At 41.3% G+C, this 22,479-nt stretch overlaps 1 protein-coding gene across 4 annotated transcripts in view; it reads right to left on the bottom strand.

The window, feature by feature from the left end:
* Nucleotides 1-16,098: 16,098 nt before the first annotated feature.
* Nucleotides 16,099-22,479, bottom strand: part of EOGT (EGF domain specific O-linked N-acetylglucosamine transferase) — a 50,544-nt gene continuing 44,163 nt past the window's right edge. For 3 of the 4 annotated variants that reach the window (XM_037130754.2, XM_037130752.2, XM_037130753.2), the window contains one exon: nt 16,099-18,411. In XM_037130754.2, coding sequence (XP_036986649.2) covers nt 18,265-18,411 — 147 coding nt within the window. In that variant the 3' untranslated portion in view covers nt 16,099-18,264. The remainder of the gene's footprint in view (nt 18,412-22,479) is intronic. The other variant, XM_053666525.1, reaches the window with a different exon arrangement.

Below are 22,479 nucleotides of genomic sequence, written 5' to 3'. Positions count from 1 at the left end.
ATATTTTAGTGCCTTCTGATAATTTCAATGAGTTAATCTCATATTGTTGGGCAGTTAGACCATTTCTAACTACTTACTATTATTTAGAAAAACAACCCCATTGTCTTGAATATCCTTGCACATATATCTTTGTGCATCTGCCCAGTGACTTTCTTAGGATAATTTCCTAGACACAGCACTGCTGGATCCCAGGGCATGTACATTTTTAGAGATTTCATGACATACTGATGAATTTTCACCCAGATATGTGGCCCTTTTTATCTGAGCCTTTTGCAGATATGCAAGCATCTAATTTCCCCACAGTCACACACTAGATATGTGAGTTGGCAGAGGGCTTTTAAGGGAGAGTTGTGAAGTAGTTTTGGCACAGAAACGCTGGGTAAAGAGGACTTATTGGTTGGTCTGTATTTCATATATTGAAACAATTCTAAGCAATGTGGTTAGTAAGACCAGTTGTAACACTGATACTTGTGACACAGATCATGGCTGAATAGAAAGTATAACCAACACTGGAGAGCTGGACCATGCACCAGGAATTATTGTTCTGCTTGAATAGACCCAATAAAAGAATATTGGCAAATATTATTTAGACAGCCTAGGTAGCTGTCACCTCTCAAACTGGGTCAAATAAAAAAGGCTGCAAAAGGATGCAAACTAGGTTAAGTAAAAAAGGTTAATCAAAAGGTAACATCATGCATTTGGACACAGTGCTTGGGTAATTGTTTCTTTCATTAAGACAAGTATGCAATGTACATTCCAGAGGTCTAGAAAAAAAACTAAAGACAAACAAACAAAGATGAAGCATTTGTATCTAAAGCTGAAGTACATTTATCCTATCACCATTTTAGGTATTTTTAAGCCTGAATGCATAATGGAACATTTTGAAATTATCTACAAAACTCTGAATGGCTATCCTGATCAGTACACTTAGATTGTTTGAAACTGTATGAAAAAGTGACATTAAAAAACCCCACATTTCTATCTGGTAAGTTTCAAGTCTACACAAAGGTAGAATGAGTAGTACATTAAGCGTCCATGTCTCCATCACCACCCTACAATGGTCATCCATTCATGGCTGCTGCTGTTTCCTCTGCAGCCCATCCCCTTCTACATTGGATTACTTAGAAGCAATTTTTGAAATCATATAATTTTACTCACAATTATTTTAATGTATAAAAATTATTTTGAGTGACAGGTTCTATTCAATTTAATTTTTGGACTCAGCATTATCAAATGTCTTTGCAAAATATTGACTCATTTATAACTTCAGGACAATTATTTAACCTCTCTCTGTCTCAGTTTCCTGTTCTATAAAAGAGATACTAATAACATGTAGACACTGCAGTGGTATTGTGAGGATAACAGGAAAGAGTTTGAGATAACATAGCATTAAAGTGATGAAAAACGTTAATCCATCTTCATTGCCATTATCATCACTGGAATTCAGATTTTATAAGCAAATGACACATATGGGAACTTTGGAGAGTTGAGTGTTAACATGTGGAGGTTTAAGAGGCTGCTGGGAAAGAAGATGGAAAGTGTGGCCGGTATGTCAGAAAAAAATAAGTGAAGCAGGAGATATATGAAGAAGGGACAGCAGCAGAAATGGCCAGCAGTCCTGGAAAATGAAACAGCGAGGGCATGGGTATTGGGACAGCAGTGGCCACGTGTCGGAGCTCCATTTCTCAGTAACAGGATGGAAAATTGGGGAAGTGGAACATCAGTGGAAGATGGAGGAGAAGGGGACAGAGAACTGTTTTGGGAATGTTAAATTCTGTTAAAGGCTAAGTCCTGTCATAGTAATAAATGCTATTAAAATGGAGTTTAGCTATATATGGAAACAACTAAGTCTTGCCTGATAGGTCCCTAATTTCCAGAAATGATCAATAAGGCAAATTTATGTGACCAATGCCAGTCATTCCTTGAAAATTTGGGGGGACTTAAATAAAAGAATTGGTTCTCTAGCTATGCTAATCTTACCAAATAAGGATGGTTAGATGATTTCAAAATGATTTTGAAATTTTTGTATCTAAAGTGGCTATATCCACCATTCTATTCATTGGATACCTTGTTTATTTCTTTAGTAAGGTTAGTCCATATCTCATTCATCCAAAAAAATGGCATACAGGACAATTTCATAGTATTAAGAATCCCTCCAGATCCTTGAGTATTTTATGTATATCAGTCAATTATTTAATTTTTGTGTATCAGAAATAGGTCCAGGCACTAATTTAGACAACCCTTGCTTTTACCATAACTTACCTGTCCTCTGACCCATCCCAAAGTATTGAATAGCCACAGAGATATTTTGATGAATGATTCCCAGTAAAGGAGTGAATAGTTGATAAGGTGTTGGGGCTATTCTTAGACACCATTTGCAAATAACAGCCTCCAGATGCCTTGGCTGGAAGGAATGGAGACCATGGATGTTTTATTGGCAATGCCAGTGAGAGCAATATGTTGGTGCAGGAGGGCATTTGGTGTCTTCAAATCAAATCACACAAGAACAAAATTTATAAACTACACTAAAGAATTTGGATTTTATCCTCAAAAGTGTGCATCCCAACTACAGTGTTAAGTGACATAATCATATTTGAATTTTAGAAAGGTCACTTTGGATCATATGGAAGGAAGATGGGAGGCAGAGGACATAAGAGGAGGTGTAGAAGCCCAAGAACTAGGACAGTGGCAGCGAGAATACAGGAAGTTGGGAGTGTATAAACATTAGAATCTGTAAGCCATGGTATCAATTTAATGCATAGCGTGAGGAGGAAGGAGAAGTCAAGGATGACACTCAAGACACAGATCTGGAAAACAGGGTGGCTGATTGCAATAGCAAAGTCAGGGAGAGAGGCAGGTTTTAGAGAAAAGATGGTGGGTCCATCTTGGATACATTGAGTTCAATGTGCCTGTGAGGTATCCATTTGAAGTTACCTGGTGGATACAGGAGACTTGGAGCTTAGGAGAAGACATGTCACGGGCATAGAAGTTGTTGAAGCCACGGGAATCGATAGGATCAAAGACAGTAGTCAGTCAACAGAGAATAGAGATGGACTCACAGGTTCTGAGCATTGCTGACATCAGCTCTTTTAGGTTTGCAATTTCCACAAAATAATTAGTTCTTCAAAGAGGACCAGTTTTTTGTTTTTGTTTTTTTATTGCTACTCAAGTACCATTGTCTCCATTTTCATGCAACCAAGCTTCCCTGCACCACCCACCCCCACCTCCCACCCTCAAACCCACCACCCTTGGCCTTGTCCATGTGTCCCTTATACACATTCCTTGATGGCCCTTCTCTTATTTTCCCCCATTAACTCCTTTCCCCCTCCTCTCATGTCACTGTCCTTATTCTAATGTCTCTGGCCATATTTTGCTTGTTTGTTTGTCTTGTGGATTAAGCTCCACTTGCAGGTGAGATCATATGGTATTTCTCTTTCACCGCCTGGCTTATTTCACTTTAGGAAAATGCTCTTCAGTTTTATCCATGCTCTCAGAAGGGTAGGAGCTCCTTCTTTCTTTCTGCTGTGTAGCATTCCATTGTGCAAATGTACCAGTTTTTTTGAACCAATCATTTACTGATGGGCACTTAGGTTGCTTCCAGCACTTGGCTGTTGTAAATTATGCTGCTATGAACATTGGTGTGCATTGGTTGTTTTGAATTTGTGTTTCAGGATTCTTCGGGTATAATACCAGTAGTGAAATTGCTGGGTCAAAAGGCATTTCATTTTTTCTTTTCTGAGGAAATTCCATACTGTTTTCCACAGTGGCTGCACCAGTCTGCATTCCTACCAACAATGCACTCGGGTTCCCTTTTCTCAACAACCTCGCCAACACTTGTTGTTTGTTGATTTGTTTATGATGGCCATTGTCACCAGTGTGAAGTGGTATTTCATTGTGGTTTTAATTTGCATCTCTTTTATGGATAGTGATGCTGAGCATCTTTTCATGGGTCTCTGGGAATTATATATGTCCTCCTTAGAGAAGTGTCTGTTCAGGTCCTTTGCCTATTTTTTAATTGGTTTGTTTTTCTTCCTGGAGTGGAGTTATGTAAATTTTTAATATATTTTGGAGATCAAACCCTTGGAGGGGGACCACTTCTAATGTCAGGGAAGGTGTCAAAGTCATGGGCCATATTTCAATATTTCAGTTGGATCTAGGTTAAAGTTGACCACACAGTCTTTGACATTCCACTCATCCAGAGGTAGAGTCTCTTCCTCCCTGCTTCCCCTAACTTCTTAAACCTTGATGGGTTCTTTGACTGCTTGACCAATCCAACATGGTGGATGGGACCATGACCAGGCTTTGAAAGAGAGGCAGTTCCTGATTTCTGTCTCTCAAAGGTCTTGCTCTTGGCCACCATAAAAGAAGTCTGACTACACTGCTGGACAGACCTGTGGAGACAGCTTGAGGTAGCAGGACAAAGACCTAGCTGAGCCCACCCTTCCAACTATCCCTCCAAAACACATGTAAGTGCAGTTGCCTTATACCCTCCAAATGAGCCCCAACTGATGATCACAGGTGGCCCCTGTGGTCTCAGCCAGCACCACATGGACCATGAGAACTGCTCATCTGAGGTTCCACTGAATTGTGAGGTACCGTGAAATGCTTGCTGTTTTAAGCCACTGAGTTTTATGGCTGTTTACTCAGCAATAGAGAACTGAAACAGTCATTTGTGCCACACTCCTTCTTAATCCCACTCTGTAAAACACAATGTCTTCAGCTGAGTGTTCTGTTAAACCTAAGTGAATTCCACATTAGACTAAAACCTGTTTTCATCTGTGAGTTGAGATGATAATAGCTGCCATTCCCTTCTTCTCCAAATTATTTTAGGGCTCAAGTGAGATCATACATGTGAATGCTCTTCATAAATTATGCAGCGCTCTACAGATATAGATGAATTTAAATACAACTGTAAAGCACTCTACAAATACAGTTTAAATAAAATTTTATTGTAAAAAAGTTTTAAATGGATATTACAATTTTTAAAAACAGTGTCAAAATGTAATGTTAATTAGTGTATGTATCATTTTAAACTACATTGAGATCAATTAGAATTACTCTAACCGAGACTTCTGGCCAGGATGGAGATGTAAGTAGATATGCTTTGATTCCTCACACAATCAAAGGAAGGACAACAAATTTAAAAACAGCCAGATCTGCCAGAAAATTGAATTGTATAACAGTCAGACAATGAAGGAGTTAAAGAAAAAACCTTCATCCAGACTGGTAGGAGAAACAGGCAGCCAGGTGGAGAGGACTTGTGGCAAGACAACAGACTGGGCCCGGTGAGGCCGTGGCTGTTGGACCAGGTGGTCCCACATTTGTGTGTGGATAAGTGGGGAGGAACAACTGGGGAGCAAGACAGACAACACAACCCAGGGTTCCAGCACTGGAAACTAAAGTCTCAAAACCTCTGGCTGTAAAAATCTGTGGGAGTTGCAGCAGCGAGAGAAACTCCCAGCCTTAGAGGAGAGATTGTTGGAGAGGCCCATGGGGTCCTAAAACATTTACAAGCCCATCCAACTGGGAATCAGCACCAGAAGGGCCCAGTTTGCATGTGGGTAGCAGGAAAAGTGACTGAAAGCCTGAAGAGAGCTAAACAAGCAGTATTGTTCCCTCTCTGATTCCTCTTCTACATATAGTACCACAATGCAGCAACACGGGTTGCCCAGCCCTGGCGAGCACCTAAGGCTCCACCCCTTACTATATGATAGCTGTGCCCAGAAAAAGAAATATGGCCCACATGAAAGAACAGATCAAAGCTCCAGAAAAAGAACTAAGCAAGGAGTTCAATCTATCAAATGCAGAGTTTAAAACACTAGTAATCAGGATGGTCAGAGAAATGGTTGAGTATAGTCACAAAATAGAGGAAAAAATGAAGGCTATGACAAGTGAAATTAAGGAAAATGTACAGGGAACCAACAGTGAAGGGAAGGAAACCGGGACTCAAATCAACAGTTTGGACCACAAGGAAGAAATGAACATTCAACCAGAACAGAGTGAAGAAACAAGAATTCAGGAAAATGAGAAAAGGCTTAGGAATCTTGGGGAAAACTTTAAACATTCCAACATCCAAATCATAGGGGTGCCAGAAGGAGAACAAGAGCAAGAAGTTAAAAAGTTACTTGAAAAAATAATGAAGGAGAACTTCCTTAATCTGGTGAAGGAAATAGACTTCCAGAAAGTTCAGGAAGCTCAGAGAGTCCCAAAGATATTGGGCCTAAGGAGGAACACACCAAGACACATCATAATTAAAATACCCAAGATGAAAGTTAAGGAGAGAATCTTAAAGCAGCAAGAGAACAGGAGACAGTTACCTACAAAGAAGTTCCCATAAGACTATCAGCTGATTTCTCAAAAGAAATCTTGCAGGCAAGAAGGGCCTGGAAAGAAGTATTCCAAGTCCACGACAGGCAAGGACTTACATCCAAGATTACTCTATCCAGCAAAGCTATCATCTAGAATGGAAGGGCAGATAAAGTGCTTCCCAGATCAGGTCAAGTTAAAGGAGTTCATCATCACAAGCCCTTATTATATGAAATGTTCAAAGGTCTTATCTAAGAAAAATAAGATTAAAATATGAACAGCAAAAGGACAAAAAACTAACAGTTATTAACAACTAAACCTAAAACAAAAACAAAAATAAAAATGGAAACAAATTAAGCAAACAAGTAGAACAGGAATAGATTCACAGAAATGGAGATCACATGGAGGGTTATCAGTGGGGAGGGGGCAGGGGAGAATGGGGGAAAAGGTACAGGGAATAAGAAGCATAAATGGTAGGTACAAAATAGACAAGGGCAAGGTTGAGAATAGTATGGGAAATAGAGAAGCCAAAGAAGTTATATGTATGAACCATGGACATGAACTAAGGTGGGAGAATGATGGTGGGAGGTAGGGCACAGGGTGGAGGGCAATAAAGGGGAGAAAAATGAGACAACTGTAATAGCATAAGTAATAAAATATATATTTTTTTAATTTGAAATATTAAAGTACTAAAATGTCTTATGTTCTATCCACTTCAGAGTGAGTATATAGTAGTCCTCATTTTTCATTGTTCCCCATAATCTGAAGCTTGCATGAAGGACTGTTCCACAGCTGATCAATAAAACACAGTTTGCATCAAATGACCAGCGAGTCAATGATTTTTAAATCCATCTTTTCTTGTGGATTGCTAACTTCAAAGACTTGCATTAAGAATATTAAGCAAGTAATGATTGATTTCTTTTATAACATTTAGAAATGCTTTCTTCGAAGCACAAATTAAAAGGTCATGGAGGCCCAGATTTTTCCTCAGGCTGATAGTTAAAACATGCAGAATAGGTCATTTTTCTGACCATGAAGAACACATGAAGGGGATTTGAAGTAACTGTCCTTTCTGCGAAAATTCCAGTGAAAGGCCTAATATTCTGCAGTGTATTGACGAGGCTGTTCTTTATTTTCAAACAATGGGCAAACAATTAAGACCCAATCCTGAGAACAAATTGGCGTTGCTGTTATTTTGTGATGATGTTTAATATGACCAGTGCTGTAACAATGGGGCATTATTTAACAGGAGAGAAAATAATCATTTATACCCAGCAATCCAGCAAAGATATCCCAGAGACAAAAAATGTATATGGCAGCTGCTGTTCCTACAATAGAGCTGACATTTTACAATGAAAGCAGTTAGACCTAAATAGCTGAAATCTAAACATGTTTTGTGCCATGTTCAGAAGTCACCCAAAATGCATGCCAATGTGCCAGACCCTCCCCATGAAGCCAGCGACCCGTGCACTTTCCCCCCTGGTTTCAGAACACTTGTGGAAGAAGAGATGGGTGCCAATCTTAGACGACGTCAGACTTGAGAATGAATGGAATTAAGCAAACACATGAGTACAAGTAAAACTATACATCTAGTGTAGGAAAATGATTTACATTACTTTGATCTTTCCACTAAAGTCAAAGTCAAGTCCAAGAGTGCCCTAACCACCTGTGTGTCCTAAGTGATCAGGAGCTTTATTGCTTAACAAATTTGTATCACAATGTAGACAGAACGATCTCATTTATTTTGTGCACTGTTATGGAAAATCAGGATGAAAGTCTGGTGGCATTCTATAGGTAGCCAATGAGAATAAACTATTTCTTCATTTCTGATAATCATATAAAATCAGAAAACTTTTCCTATACTTTTGTGAATCGTAATTGTGTTTACAACATCTTCCCTGAGGAACACTCTTTGGAATTCTACTTCTCATATACAGGAGACCATTCTGTGTGGCATGGGCCCAGCTCACACTCAGAAAGGCCAGTGGAAAGTGCGTCCGATGCATAGGACGCACACCTACAGATGGGTTCTCCCGTGGGGAATCAGGCCTGCATCGTACCCAGGCTGCTTTGAGACTTGCTTTTTGCTAAAACTCCCTCACCCTGATTTGAGGCAGCAAATGTTTATTGCACATCGTTAAAGTAACTTCCTAAAATCTGTGCTAAACCTTCCGAGGAAAGAATGTAACCAGTTCAACCCCTTTTCCCTTGGCATTTGCAAATATCCTCCTTCTGTGATGTGATCAGTGACATCCTCTCCTTTGTTTTCTGTAAAAAGTAACCACCTAGAGCAAATGGTGCATAGTAAATGAGGACCATCATGTAATGTGCCCAGAAAAGCAATAAAAGCTTGTCGAGGGGCTCTCCCCTTTAGAGAGTGACCGTGCCGTCCCTTTTCCTCCACAGGACTCAGTAGTCCATGTGAATTTGTCTCAAGTCTCATCCATAATGCCATAGACCCCATGAGCTGTGGTCCGTGTCACTCACCTCCCATCCTTTCTCCCCTGATTGCAAAGTTATTTTGCTTGATCTTTTAGATAACTTCTGTCATTCAGTCCTGCTTCTCCCCCCCAAAAAGAAAAGTCTATACGGCCAAATTGATGTGATAAAATGATAAGTTTAAAGAACAATTCATTTTACTATCAAGATCTTGGCATGCCAATCCCAAAAAGATATTTTACACTGTTGGTTCTAAAGCACATATTTTTTTCATTGACCAACACACCAAGTGCTTGATGGAATAATTAATTGTTCCCATTGACATCACCATTGCACAAACCTTGGGCTCTGTGCAGCATTTTGCAGGGTGATAAGTAACACTGCTGCTCTTTCTATAATCTGTAAAATGGAGGGAGAGGTCAGGTCCAGGGACTTGCTGAAGAAGGGGATGGAGGGAGAATGGGGTGAAGGTCAGGGGCAGGATTAAGACCAGCCATGACTGTGGTGCATGTCATACACTCTCAATTAAAAATATGCATGAGTACATATTTTAGCATGATTGCAACACACCACCACCTTCAAAGTATTTTATTTTTCTGGCTTGGGAAAGATTTTGTGAGTTTGGTTTTTTTTAACTTGAAAGCTATTTGCTACAATTTAATTCAACCAGAAACTCAAGTCCTCTGACTCAGAAAAAAAAAAAGAAGACAAAAGAAGACACCAAAAAGACACCCAGATCCAAGCCACTGGGCACTGTCCTTAGTTCAGGTCATAGACATATTCCCAAGTTCCACTCTGCCCTGAGGGTGTTGCCATCAACCTTATATCTGCAGGGTTGGCTAAAGCCAAACCCTTCTGGCCAGGGGAAGGTTTGCTAAAGGCCTGAGAGCCTCAGAGCAAACTTGTCAGGAGTCCTGGGTACTGTTAAGAGCCAGATTGACACATTGCTCAATCCTGACAAGAGTGACCATCCACAGCAGCCTTAATGTATGAGGCATTTCCCATTCATGCAAGGACCTTCTGTGTTCACAGGCCTGTCATTGAGACCAACGTCTGATTTCTAGGCCATGACCTCAGTATCCCAGGCCCCTCAGCAAGGAGCATCAGTAATAACACCTGCCCTAAAAGTGCAGAAGCAATTTATTAATTTCTTTTTTCACAAAAACCAGCTTTGGTTTACTCCCTCCTGGAAGTCATTTTCCTACGTACAGCTGGAAACTTTGGGCTATAGCAGGATATCTGTAAGTCCCTGCCCAGCCCAGAACACTCAGCAAATGAATGAACTCCCTCAACCCTAAGGATCAAAAGCACAGATATTTTGTAAAAAGACTTTAGAACCACTGTCCCATCAGAGCCACATGACTGACTACCTTCCAGGACTGAACTGTGGTTTTATATGTGTACATGTATTTGTACGTATCCACATGCAACTTGCCATGTACTCACAGACTTCGTGAGCAGAACAAAGGTTAGATATTGGTCCAAATTCTGCTTCTACCAGCTGAGAATACTGAGATTGGGAGAGGGAGGCTTGCACAGGCATTTCCACTGGTGAGGTACTCAGGTGATGCTGACAAACACTCAGTGGGAAGCAAATTTCAAGTCCCTCAGCCTCCAGCCTCGACACATTCAGGCTGGGCCACCTGGTCTTCCACGGGCTTCTCCTGAGGGCTTCTCTCTCCTAAACTGTCTGCCCATTGCTGAACATGCTTTCTGGAGTTGCAGACCCGGATGGCCCTGTCCTTGGGGCATTTCAGTTAAGTCGTCACCTACACAAAGGCTTCTCCAATGCTCACAGGCTGGGGACCCTGGCTTCCTAAGTGTCTGTGTCTCCTTCCTTTCCCCCACCTTCTCTTTCCTACTCCTGAATGCCCTTCTTCCCTGCTTATCAAGGCCTCACTGTGTGCAAGTATCAAGTGGTATCTTACATTTCCCTGGGAGCAAACTTGCCCCATTGCTCTGTGCTGTTTGGAGCATTTCCTTCAGTTACAGGCTGTTCCTTGTCTTCAGGACACCAACCTCAGTTCATCCTCATACACCCTCACCTGTGTGGTTATCCAGTAAACATAGTCTCCCTGCCCCACACCACTGCCTTTCCAGCAAAGTTCCTTGCACATAAAAGACCAAATAAATGCTCAGAACCCTGAGCCTGGTTCCCCATCTACAAATGAGAAAATGGGAGCTCCATGAGGGTAAATGACTTGGGTAGTAAGTGGTGGCACAGGGCTTGTTTGAGGCCAGAGCTGGGAAGCATTACCACCCTACTGGGCAGTGTCTGGTCATGGCTACATAAAGCTCCTCCTGTTTTTGTAAGGTTCTGTGTCCCTGCACTTAGCCTTACCCTCCAGAAGAATGTGAGCATGTCTCAGGAAGTCTCTGCAGGTAAACTAACATTATCCACAGGCTACCATAGGTTCTCTTCCACAGGACAGCTACAGGACAGCAAAGTCCAAGATTGTCTCCAATGTCTTCTTGCCTTGGAACAGGATGCAGTCAACCAGGAAACAACTCATCAAGATGTTTCTGCAGGATTTTCCACTGATAGGTGCTATCGTCTCCCATCAAGAAAGCAGACTTTTAAAGGCTAATATTGGAAAGGAGAGAAGGAATTGTTGGAGGGGAAGAAAGACAAAGAAAGGCAGGATATAACATCTTTCCCAGCTGCCAGCCCTTTTCACTAGTTTAAAAGCAAACTCACAAAAGAATGGGTACCTTTTCCTGCATGTCATCTTTGTTTCCCTGTCCGCCAGATTCACTACTTACACCAAATAGCAGCCACCATAAAACTCTTCTCAGTAGAATGCTATTTGAATTGCAAAAGCAAGACTACCCAAAAGCATGTAATCTAGTAAAAGTAGATATGATAGTGTTACAAAGCAGTTTCTGAAAAGTGAGGTATTTGCAGAGAGGAATATTCCTCACAGACAGAACCCAAATGCCATCTCTGCTCCCTGCTCAGTTAGGGAACAATACCATGAGGAGCTCTGTCCTCACATGTCCCTGCTAATTTTACAGAAAAGTAGCTCTAGTGATATTTTTTGTGAAACTGGAGGAGGGAAATTCCTGGTCCCAGTTCCACAACGTGAACCACAAACACTTTAAAAAGCAACTTGTGTGAATTCTCTTCTGGGGTGTTGCTGAATATTTTGCTTTTGAAAAAATGATCCATAGACAAAAGCATTTCTCTAGAGGACTTAACTTTTTCTCTCAATGCAGAATTTTTCTTGCTGTGAATCAGTGCTTTCTTGTTTTCCTCACAATTTTCCACCTGCCTTGAGGGTTGCAACAATGTGTATTTGTCTCCTGAGATTTGCCATCTGCCCTCCCCTTAACCGGGTTTCAAATGTCTGTCCAGGCTTCTCGCTGCCTTGCCTGAGGTCTGTTCAGCATGAGCCTAGGACGTCCCTCACTTTACTCCTGCCGCTGGCTTTGTTTGCATGCCTGCACTACTGCAGGCTTCTCTCCTGGGACTTACAACAGTCCCCTCTAACTTCCTCTCCTGCTTGCTGATTCTTCATCCAATTGCTTCATAACAAACAGGCCTGATTTCTCTGGCACCTTATTTAACACACAGCCCAGGTTAGATTTCCACCCAACACAGTAGGCATTTCAACAGAATTGTGTCCTTGCAATTTATTTTCCTGATTTTTCTAGAAAATACAATTACTTTTTACCTCCCTGCTGATTCTCTGGAAAGCATTAAACTTTGGGTAGGAAGATCTGGTCTCAGCCCTTCCATCTCCATGAAGTGATGTGGAGAAAATCACATCTGCAGTACAGGTGTGGCTGTCTTGGTTGGGTTTTTTCAGGCTGCAAGAAAGAGAATCCAGTTCACGGCCTGAATGTACACATGGTTTCATGGGTAACTGAAAGGGATTCATAGTCTCTGATGTGAGAGAAGCAGAGTAGCTCAGTCTTGGAACCAGGGACTTCAGCATTCTCCTTGCATCTCAGTCCCAATGTCTCTGCAGAAGGGATCTGGGTGGGTACTTTATTTACCCTTTATCTAGCAGCCTCCTGATTGGATAGACCAGATAGCACAGTTGGCTTAGCTCACAAACAGGTGTAACTGACCAGAGCATCTTTTTGGGGAAAGCACTGCCTGAGTCCTTTATCCCCCAAACGGGTCTGTGGCCATAGCCAATGCTTGTGGCAGCCTGCCTGGAGGGGATTCTTGCAACACTGACTCTCATGCTCCTTGAGACAAAGATCCAGTTGTCCAATAAGTTAGGAAACAGCCCATATTTCACCTTTCTTTTTAGAGATTCACAGTACACAGTCATAAACAAAAGGTGCAGAGAAACCCCATAATAAACAAATCTGTTTGACTTGGCTTAAGGCAGCATTGTCAGGTATTCATGTGACATTAATTGATACCTAATGGAAAATACTTTGACAAGTGCTGACTTAGACATCATGAACCGCCTATGCCATGAGCTTTGTCGTTGTCTACTAAACCAGTAGCTCCCAATTCCTGTGGATCAGAACCACCAGGGGACATTCAACTAAATAGAAATGGCCGACTGTAACCCTGGAGATTCTGATTTACTTGGTCTGGGGAGAGGCCTAGGGATCAGAATTTAAATGCTTCTCAAGTTACTATAGTTTTAAATAATAATAGTCCTATATGTCATTGTATACATAATAAAAGCATTTCTTGAACATATAGTATGTGTCGAGCACTAAGCCAGTGTAACTTCATTTTTAAAAATTTTATCCTTAAATCTATCCTGCCAACCAGATATTACTATCACCAACTTAAAAGTAGGAAAACTGTAGCTGCATGAAGCGAGGCAATAAGTCCATGATCACACAGCTTATGTGTTGCAAGGCTGAGAAGCCAGGGCCTTTTGACTTCTACACATGAATTCTTCGGTCCACACAACATGTTTCTCCTGGGAAATTTCCTCCTTTGGTCTGGAAGTTCTTGTTACTGGTGGGCAGTCAACAAACCACTGTGCAATGGAAAATTGCCATGAAGGACCTCCAAGGCCCCTTTCAGCAAAAACATTCTAAAATTCTGCAACTCAAGGTTGTGAAGAAAAAATACTACCACACAATAACTGCATTAGGTCGTACCCATGTAAAGACTCGATATTAATCCTCCTTTGTTATGCTTAAAAGCACTTCCTAATTAACACTGCACAATTTTTGGGTGTCTAATCTTCAATGAACTCCTTTGCTTACAGTTTGGTTCCGCTCAACCTAAATTATAACAGCCATTGCATATGCAATAACCTGCAAAGCCAACACAAGAAGGAAATTGGCTCCTAAAAATAGTTGAAGAGCTAATATGCTATCTATAGATCCTAAAATACAGCTCCCAACCCAAGAAAATGTCTTTGCACATCAATGAAAATGCATTCCACTGAAGAGCTGCTTTCACTAAGAATCAGGGTCAAATCTTGTTTGCACACGGTGTTCAGATCTTACACAGGATTCAGGTATTGGCTGCAGCTAAGAAATTCCACACGACAATGAGAAAAATTTCTGTGATAATTTTCTTACCTTCCCTCAAATCAAGAATGAAAAAGTCTATCACACATAAAAGCAAGGCCATGTACTCCTGTTGTTGACCTCCCTGGAATCCGCATTGGGATCATTACACCAGCTTTCAGACCACAAAAGCCATTTGGAAGGGCTTGACTGCCACCTCTTGGTCAAAATGAGAATTACAGCCCAAAGCAAGGGCCCAAACAACCTGTGCACTGCCCTGAGCCGCCATTTTTATGGCAGAAATGCTTAAGTCCTTTGATTTGCCCTGATAAGCTAAAATAGAAGAAACGTGTTAAAATGTCTGGCAATAGCACTGGTTTGGAATAGGTTATTTTAAGTAACTGGTTTGCCAACTTGAACTTATTTGCTTATGTGTACCTAGTTTCAAAAACGCAAGTATTCATTGACTGTTTTGAAGAAAATTATTTGTAATGCCAAGACGGGGCCTAACTACAGGGCTGCTTCCTCTATTCCCTATTTCCCCAACTAACTTCTCTTTTTCTTCTCCTTCCCTTCCTTCCTACAACACCTGTAAACTTTTTGTTAACTTTAAATTCCTTTACAAAGAAATTCCGATCTCCACTCCATCTGTTTCTTACTAGCTGTGTTGCTTTGGGAAAGTCTCTTAACCTCTCTGCTTAGCTTAAACATCCTAAACATCCTTTGTAAAGAATGAATTCTACATTTTTAAAGATGAAGGCAACAAATAATAACATGGGAGAGAGAACATGTGGCCGCAAAGCCAGATCTAATCCTCTACAATATAAATTACATGGCATCGTCTGTAAAACAAATACATCCTAACTCCAGTGAAGATTTTAGGTCTAAATTTCAGTTGGCAGACATTAGAGGGGAGCTGCAACAAGCTGAATGGCACCACCCTCCCCCCTAGTGCATGCTGCATTTGGGCACCAGGATCCCCTCCATCCCTGAGTGCTGAGGATGTTGGCTGATGATGGCTTTTCCAAAGGAATCGAGCTCAGCTAAAGGCAATTACCTGCCCCATATTGCAGCCCTCTGAGGGGATGACTGTATTAGAAGATTCACTGATATGAGTAACTCCCGCCTTATTTGGGGATCGTACTGAAGGACCACCTAACTCTACATCTCCCCTGCTGAGGCCTCACCTGCTACTGTATGGCAATTCAATTTCTCCCTTCACCCAAGCCTGGGCCCCTTACTGACTCACAGGTTGGTTAGTTGTGATCATAAGCACCTCTCCCAGTAAATGAGCTGCATACAAATCTCCATCCCAGAGACCATTTTCCAGAGAACATTCCTCTGCAGTATATTCCCAACACAACAGCTAGAGGGCCCTGTCCAAAGTAAGGCGTATCATTACTCCTTTGTTGAGATTCCTTCAAGGGTTCCCATCTCATCAGAATCAAAGCCTTGGCTTGGGTACTCCACACCCATTACCTTTTGGACCTCATCTTCTCCTCCTTCATCCTTAATCATTCCAGCTGCACTGGCTTTCTTGCCATTCCTCAAACACACTGGGCATGCCCCTGCCTCAGGGCCTTTGCTGGTTCTCTTGTCTCCCTGAAACATGTTTTGCCCAGTTATCTGCATTGCTTCCTCCCTCACCAACTTCAAATCTTATCTCAAATGTTGCCTTGGTGAGGACTTCCCTGAACCTCCACTTAAGCCTATCCAACTCCATCTTACCCCAGAGCTCACACCCTTTGTTCCTAACGAGTGAGTTTCCTCAGTGGTTGTATCAGGATCTCACACAGAGCACATTTACTTATTGATATTGTTTATTATCAGCCTCCTCTCCCAGAATGCAAACTCCATGAGCACGAGAACTGTCCTTCCTGCTCTTTTCACTGCTGTGTCCCCATAACCAAGAACAGTAGCCAGTACATAGTTGCTCCACAATCTGTATTTAGTGAGTATGTGAGTGAACAAATGTGACAAAGGAAGACTATGGGTGGGCACTCAAAAGACCTGTGATCTTTAGGGAAGTGCCTTGAACAGCATCTGCTTGTCTTCAAAAGAAAAATGGGAACAATTCTTATGTTATTTTTGTAAGGACTATGCAATACATTTGTGAAAGCATCATATAATAAACTGCTAAGTAAAGGTAGGATGTAATTTTGATTTTACCTGAATTCTTCATCAGTGAGCTACTTAATTGTTACAATGTATAGATAGCTACCAGATTCTCAAAAAGTAAACATAAAACATTCAGGCACAGAAAACCTTGAAAATGCCTGGTATTCAAATAAAATATAAAGATTTATTATAAAGCCATACACCAAATGTACAAACTATGAAAAACATCTTTTAAAGACTTAATGAAAAGAACAGGCTTTACATTGTAAATTTTATAACATTTGAAGACTTCTTTGCTACCATAAAATTCTGATAAAAATTCATTCCATAAAAGTGTCAAATGTACTTTGTTTATATAAAACATATTCTCTCTTTAAATGCAAAATATGTCTATTACTAGCAAGTAAATAGAATCACATTTCCACACACTTCTTAAAATGAGGTAAGAAAATAAGCTTCTCAGCTGTTTACATCTCTCACTGAAAGTTCAATGCCATCTTGACCATTTCTTTATGTGCACCCTTTCCCACCAGGTACTCAGTATTCTGCAAAAGAGCAGTAGCAATACCACTCATTTAAAATTCATATGTTGTCCCTATTTTTTCACAATTTCAAGAGCCAAATCAAAGCTATTGCTATCCTGATTCACTATACAGTTTTTGCAAATATTTTAACAAATATTCCTAAACTCTACAAGATTATTCATAATCCTTTAAAGCAAGAGCAGCAAATTTGTTCTGTGAAGGTCCAGATAATAACTATTATAGGTTTTTCAGGTCACTTCTCTGTTACACATTCTACTTTTAAAAAAAACCCTCTAAAATGTAAAAAAAAAAAAAAATTCTTAGCTCTGCTGTAATCTGCTAGTTTTTAAAAGTGAACTTTAAAAAAATAGAAGTCCCTAGTCTCTGAATTAGATTAGTCAAGTGTTAAAATGTAAACATCTTTTTGCAGTGAAATAAATCCATGATTTTTGACTGCAAAATAGAAAGCTGATAAACAGTAAGAAATGAATCCCATTCAAAGAGTGGGCTACATTTCAGGAATTCAATAAATGGCACTTCCTTATGGCTTTTATTTTGAAATGGATAATGCACGTGTCCTTTAGGGAAACATTCTTCTTACACAGCTAATCTAAAGTCTGTGAAAATGCTGGCATGCCTCTATGTGAAAGAGGTGGGTGCGTGCTCAGGCACTGCAGCGGCAAGTGCACACAGTGGAGGCCATGGTTCAACAGGGAAGTGCTCTCCACAGCTAAGGAGCCAGTGCAAACCAGCTAAAAGGTACACAGAACAGTCCTGAAGGATATTCTAATTTGTTTTTATCACATGTAGTGCATTGGGGGAAAACAGATTTGCATATGAAACATGTGAATATATATGAATATACAGCATGATTCATTCAGGCTCTTGATCCTACAACCTGCCTTCAACTGAAAATATCCAGCAGAAAATTCAGTGGAGCTAATTTGGACTCTGGTAGAGTAAAAATGATCTGTTTACAGCATTGTTTGACCTATTAGCTTGGTAATGAGAATTGAAACTGTGTGTGCTGCATGTCTTCCTTTCCTACCACAAACAGTGCTATGAATAAATTATGGCAAATAGAAGCTGTTATGAACTTACTTAGATACATCATAAACAAGTTGAAAGTCCCTGGAATGAACAATCCCATGTTACTCTACAAAAACACTTACAAATTCTAAAGCTAAGAAAGATGACTACTTAAGAGAAAAGCTCAATTACTCAGCGAGACCATGCCCACTTTTTGAGCTACAAAAGTAAGTTTTCAGTGGAAAAAGAATATCTTGATAAATAGCAATGACACAAAAATCACATGAAGCAGCAAAAAACCCATAAGCAATCTCCTGAAGGCATGTTTTGGTATAGAACAGATCATTTGAGGGCTAAGAAACACCAGTTGTTTTACTGACTAAACTGGGAGTGAGTGGCAGACTCAGCACATTCACAACTCATCATGTTTTTTCTTAAATGGCCATTTTGGGTGTTGCAATACATAGTCTGCAGCCTGAAGTACAAGGTACATAAATTCTTCTACATCAAAAGAGTAGTTGGTAAACTTTGGATGTTCCCCCAGAGTTGGGTGGTGACCCTGCAAAAACAAAGCAAAACACATCCATAAGTCACTGAGAACAAGAAAACTTTTACTTTACTTTGGCCAAAGTAACTATTCTAATTCATGCTCTACCTCAGAGGTCAGCACATTTTATTTTGGTCAAATCCAGATAACACATTTTCAGCTGTGGACCATACAGTCTCTGACAGGTACTCTGCCACTGACAGTCACAACAGCCACAGCTAACAACACATAGACAGAGGAACATGCCTGTGTCCCAATAAACTTTAGTTATAAAAGCAGGTGGTGGGCCAGAATGGGCCTGCTGGTATATAGTTTGCTGATCCCTCCTATGTATAATTTAATAGACCATTCTAGGCCCAAATTTCATGAAGCTGTTTCTTTTCTTTATAGTATTGTTTATGGCATGAATGAGGAACATAATGGGTTTACACAAACACGACAATTGTACATCAGCATCTTTACAATATTAAAGGAGCCATATACAAGTCCACAGGCATTATACGTAGGGCGATGCCAGGTGGGTGCCCTACCCACCGAGGAGTTGTCTGTTGTTTCTCAGGGCTCAGTCAAGTGTGACAAGGCTGGGTGTCCATCCTTGGGCCTCTCATCTAACAGACAGCAGGTCTATAGGGACCCCTTGGGGCCACTCCTTGTTGGAATCTGAGTCCCAGGTATGTCTTCGTCCAGGTCTCATCAGTAGGATAGTGTTGGAAACCACCCTGCCTGGTTTCAGGAGATGTAGCCTCCCACAGCTAAGGCTGAATGGAAAAGCCTTAGGGACATACACTGCTAAGGAGACAAAAACCTATCCCCTCTCTCAAATACCCCTGCTTGACCTGGGCAGATGACTAGTTAGCCAGTAGGGTAAGATTCCTTAAGGGAGGAACAACCTAAGACAGGCACAGTTGTGAAGGGACCATCAGGGAAGGACTGAGGTGACTTCAGAGAAGGGGTGACAAAACTTCACCCCTCAGCTTTGTTATAGCCTGAGTCCTCATCCTATCTGTAAAAACTCTTCTAATGTTTGGCTGCCTTGCTTTCCCCACCTGACTCAGACCTGAAACAATGCCTCTGGGGTGGGGGGGTGCAGCCCGGTGCTGGAATGGGTGTTTCCTGGGGGTAATCAGGCCAGAGAAAGAATGCATTAAATCCTGTGAAACTTGCTTTGCTAAGAATGCTCTCGAGCTCAGCATACTAAATGTTTAGGGTCCAAGCATAAAATGAGTTTGTTTCCCCAGGTTTTAACACCAATTGGCATCACTCTGTCTACAAGACCCTGACTCAAAAGGACCCTCAGATGCCAGAAATATTATTTGTAAACCATATCTCCTTTCTTTGATATTTATTCCTACACAAGCTAAACTCAATAAAAGCCCAAGGTAAAAACTGCTCAGGGTTCTTCTCCTCTGAGATTAGCCAGCCTTTTCTCCCCAAGCAGATCTTGTCTTAGCAGTCTTATTTCATCCAAAATGTTGGGGGACACTGTGGGACAGGGTCCCCCTCGGGCTACTATAACAATGAACATTGTCCCACAAAGCAAAAGCAAAATGTCACTGGTTCGACTCCTGGTCAGGACATATGTCTGGGTTGCAGGCACATCCCCAGTTGGGGTGCACACAAGAGGCAACCAATTAATATTTCTCTCCCTCCCTTTCACACTCTCCACAGATAAATAAAAACTTTTAAAAAAATTTAGGACAACTTACGGCCAAGATGGAGACGTAGATAGACACACTGTGCCTCCTCGCACAACCAAAATAAGGACAACAAAAATTTAGAAACAAGAAAACAACCAGTACTGACAGAAAATTGAACTGTATGGAAGTCCAACAACCAAGGAGTTAAAATAGACTCATTTATCCACACTGGCATGAGGGGAGAGTCAGGTGGCTGGGCAGAAAGGGGTCGCTGCAAAAAGTGGTGCCTGACAGACCCCAGGCATGCAGGCAGCAGCGCGGAGACCTGGGCGCAGGGTAGCAGTGGGTGAGCCCACTGAGGTGGCGGACTGTGGACAGGCATGGCATGCAAGGTGGCTGGCAGACCGGGTGATCCCACATTTGCTCCCAGATAAACCAGGCAAAACTGGGGAGTAAGACAGACTACACAACCCAGAGTCCCAGTGCAGGGAAATAAAGACTCAAACCACTGATTGAAAACACCTGTGGGGGTTGAGGTTCCAGGAGGGACTCCCAGCCTCACAGGAGAATTTGTTGGAGAGATCCACAGGGTCCTAGAACATACACAAGCCCACCCACATGGGAATCAGCACCAGAAGGACCCAGTTTGCTTGGGGGAAGCAGAAAAAGGGACTAAAATCCAGCAAAGACCAGAACAAGTGCCACTGTTTCCTCTAGGACCCCTCCCCCAAAAAGAGCATCATAACGCAGCAACCTGGGTTGCCCGACCCTGGTGAACACCTAAGGCTCCGCCCCTCACTACATAACAGGTGCGTCAAGGCAAAAAAAAAAAAAAAAAAAAAAGACCCAAACGAAAGAACAGATTAAAGCTCCAAAAAAAAAAAAGAAAACAACTAAGTGACAAAGAGGTAGCCAACCTATCACATGCACAGTTCAAAACACTGGTAATCAGGATGCTCACAGAATTGGTTGAATTTAGTCACAATTAGATGAAAAAATGAAGGCTAAGCTAAGTGAAATGAAGAAAAATGTACAGGGAACCAATAGTGATGGAAAGGAAACTGGGACTGAAATTGAGGGAGTGGACCAGAAGGAAGAAAGAAGCAACCAAACAAAAGAAGGAAAAAACAAAAATTCAAAAAAATGAGGAGAGGGTTAGGAACCTCCAGGATATCTTTAAATGTTCCAACATCCGAATTATAGGGATACTAGAAAGGGAAGAGGAACAGCCACAAGTGGAAAACTTATTTGAACAAATAATAAAGGAGAACTTCCCCTATCTGGCAAAGGAAATAGACTTCCAGGAAGTCCAGGAACCTCAGAGAGTCCCAAAGAAGTTGGACCCAAAGAGGAACACACCAAGGTACATCATAATTACATTAGCCAAGATTAAAATGGAGAGACTCCTAGAAGCAGCAAGAAATAAGGGGACAGTCAGATATAAAGGAGTTCCCATCAGACTGTCAGTGGATTTGTCAAGAGACCTTGCAGGCAAGAAGGGGCTGGAAAGAAGTATTCCAACTCATGAAAAGCAAGGACCTACATCCAAGATTGCTCTATCCAGCAAAGCTTTCATTTAGAATGGAAGGACAGATAAAGTGCTTCTCAGATAAGGTCAAATTCAAGGAGTTCATCATCACCAAGCCGTTATTATAGAAAATGTTAAAGGGACTTATCTAAGAAAAAGATGATAAAAAAACATGTATAGTAAAATGACAGCAAGGGAGAGAAGGTACAGAAAATACGTAGCATAGACAGTAGATAGAAAATTGATGGGGGGGCAAGAATAGTATGGGAAATATAGAATCTAAAGAACTTGAGACACATGGTCATAAACTAAAGGGTGGGTAATGGTGGGGATGGGGGGTAGGGTGGAGGAGAATGAAGGGGGGAATAGAACAACTGTAATGGCATAATCAATAAAAAAATAAATTAAAAAAATGACAGCAAACTCACAGTTATTAACAACTACACCTAAAACAAAAACAAAAACAAACTAAGCAAACAACTAGAACAGGAACAGAAAGATAGAAATGGAGATCACATGGAGGGGGAGCGGGAAGGGGAGAGAGGGGGAAAAGGTATAGAGAATAAGTAGCATAGATGGTAGGTAGAAAATAGACAGGCGGAGGGTAAGAATAGTATGGGAAATGTACAAGCTAAAGAACTTATAACACATAGACATGAACTAAAGGGGGGAAATGTGGGTGGGAAAGGGTGTGTAGGGTGGAGGGGAGTAAAGTAAAGGGGGGAAATGGGACAACTGTAATAGCATAATCAATAAAACATATTTTTAAAAAATTTAGTGTGCATATTAGTATGGGGACATGGGTACCCAGAAGATGTTGCTGACAGTTGGGCCTTCACTGTGGGGTCCCTTCCTGAAGTAAGGATGCCATGTGGCCCTGTGACTGGTCTGGATGGGGAGAGACTTCTCCAGTGG

This window comes from Artibeus jamaicensis, unplaced genomic scaffold (genome assembly GCF_021234435.1).
Source record: "Artibeus jamaicensis isolate MK-2021 breed Jamaican fruit bat unplaced genomic scaffold, CSHL_Jam_final contig_1157, whole genome shotgun sequence".
Taxonomy (NCBI): domain Eukaryota; kingdom Metazoa; phylum Chordata; class Mammalia; order Chiroptera; family Phyllostomidae; genus Artibeus; species Artibeus jamaicensis.
Note: the sequence above shows the minus strand (reverse complement) of the source record. Positions and strands in the feature narration are given on the sequence as shown.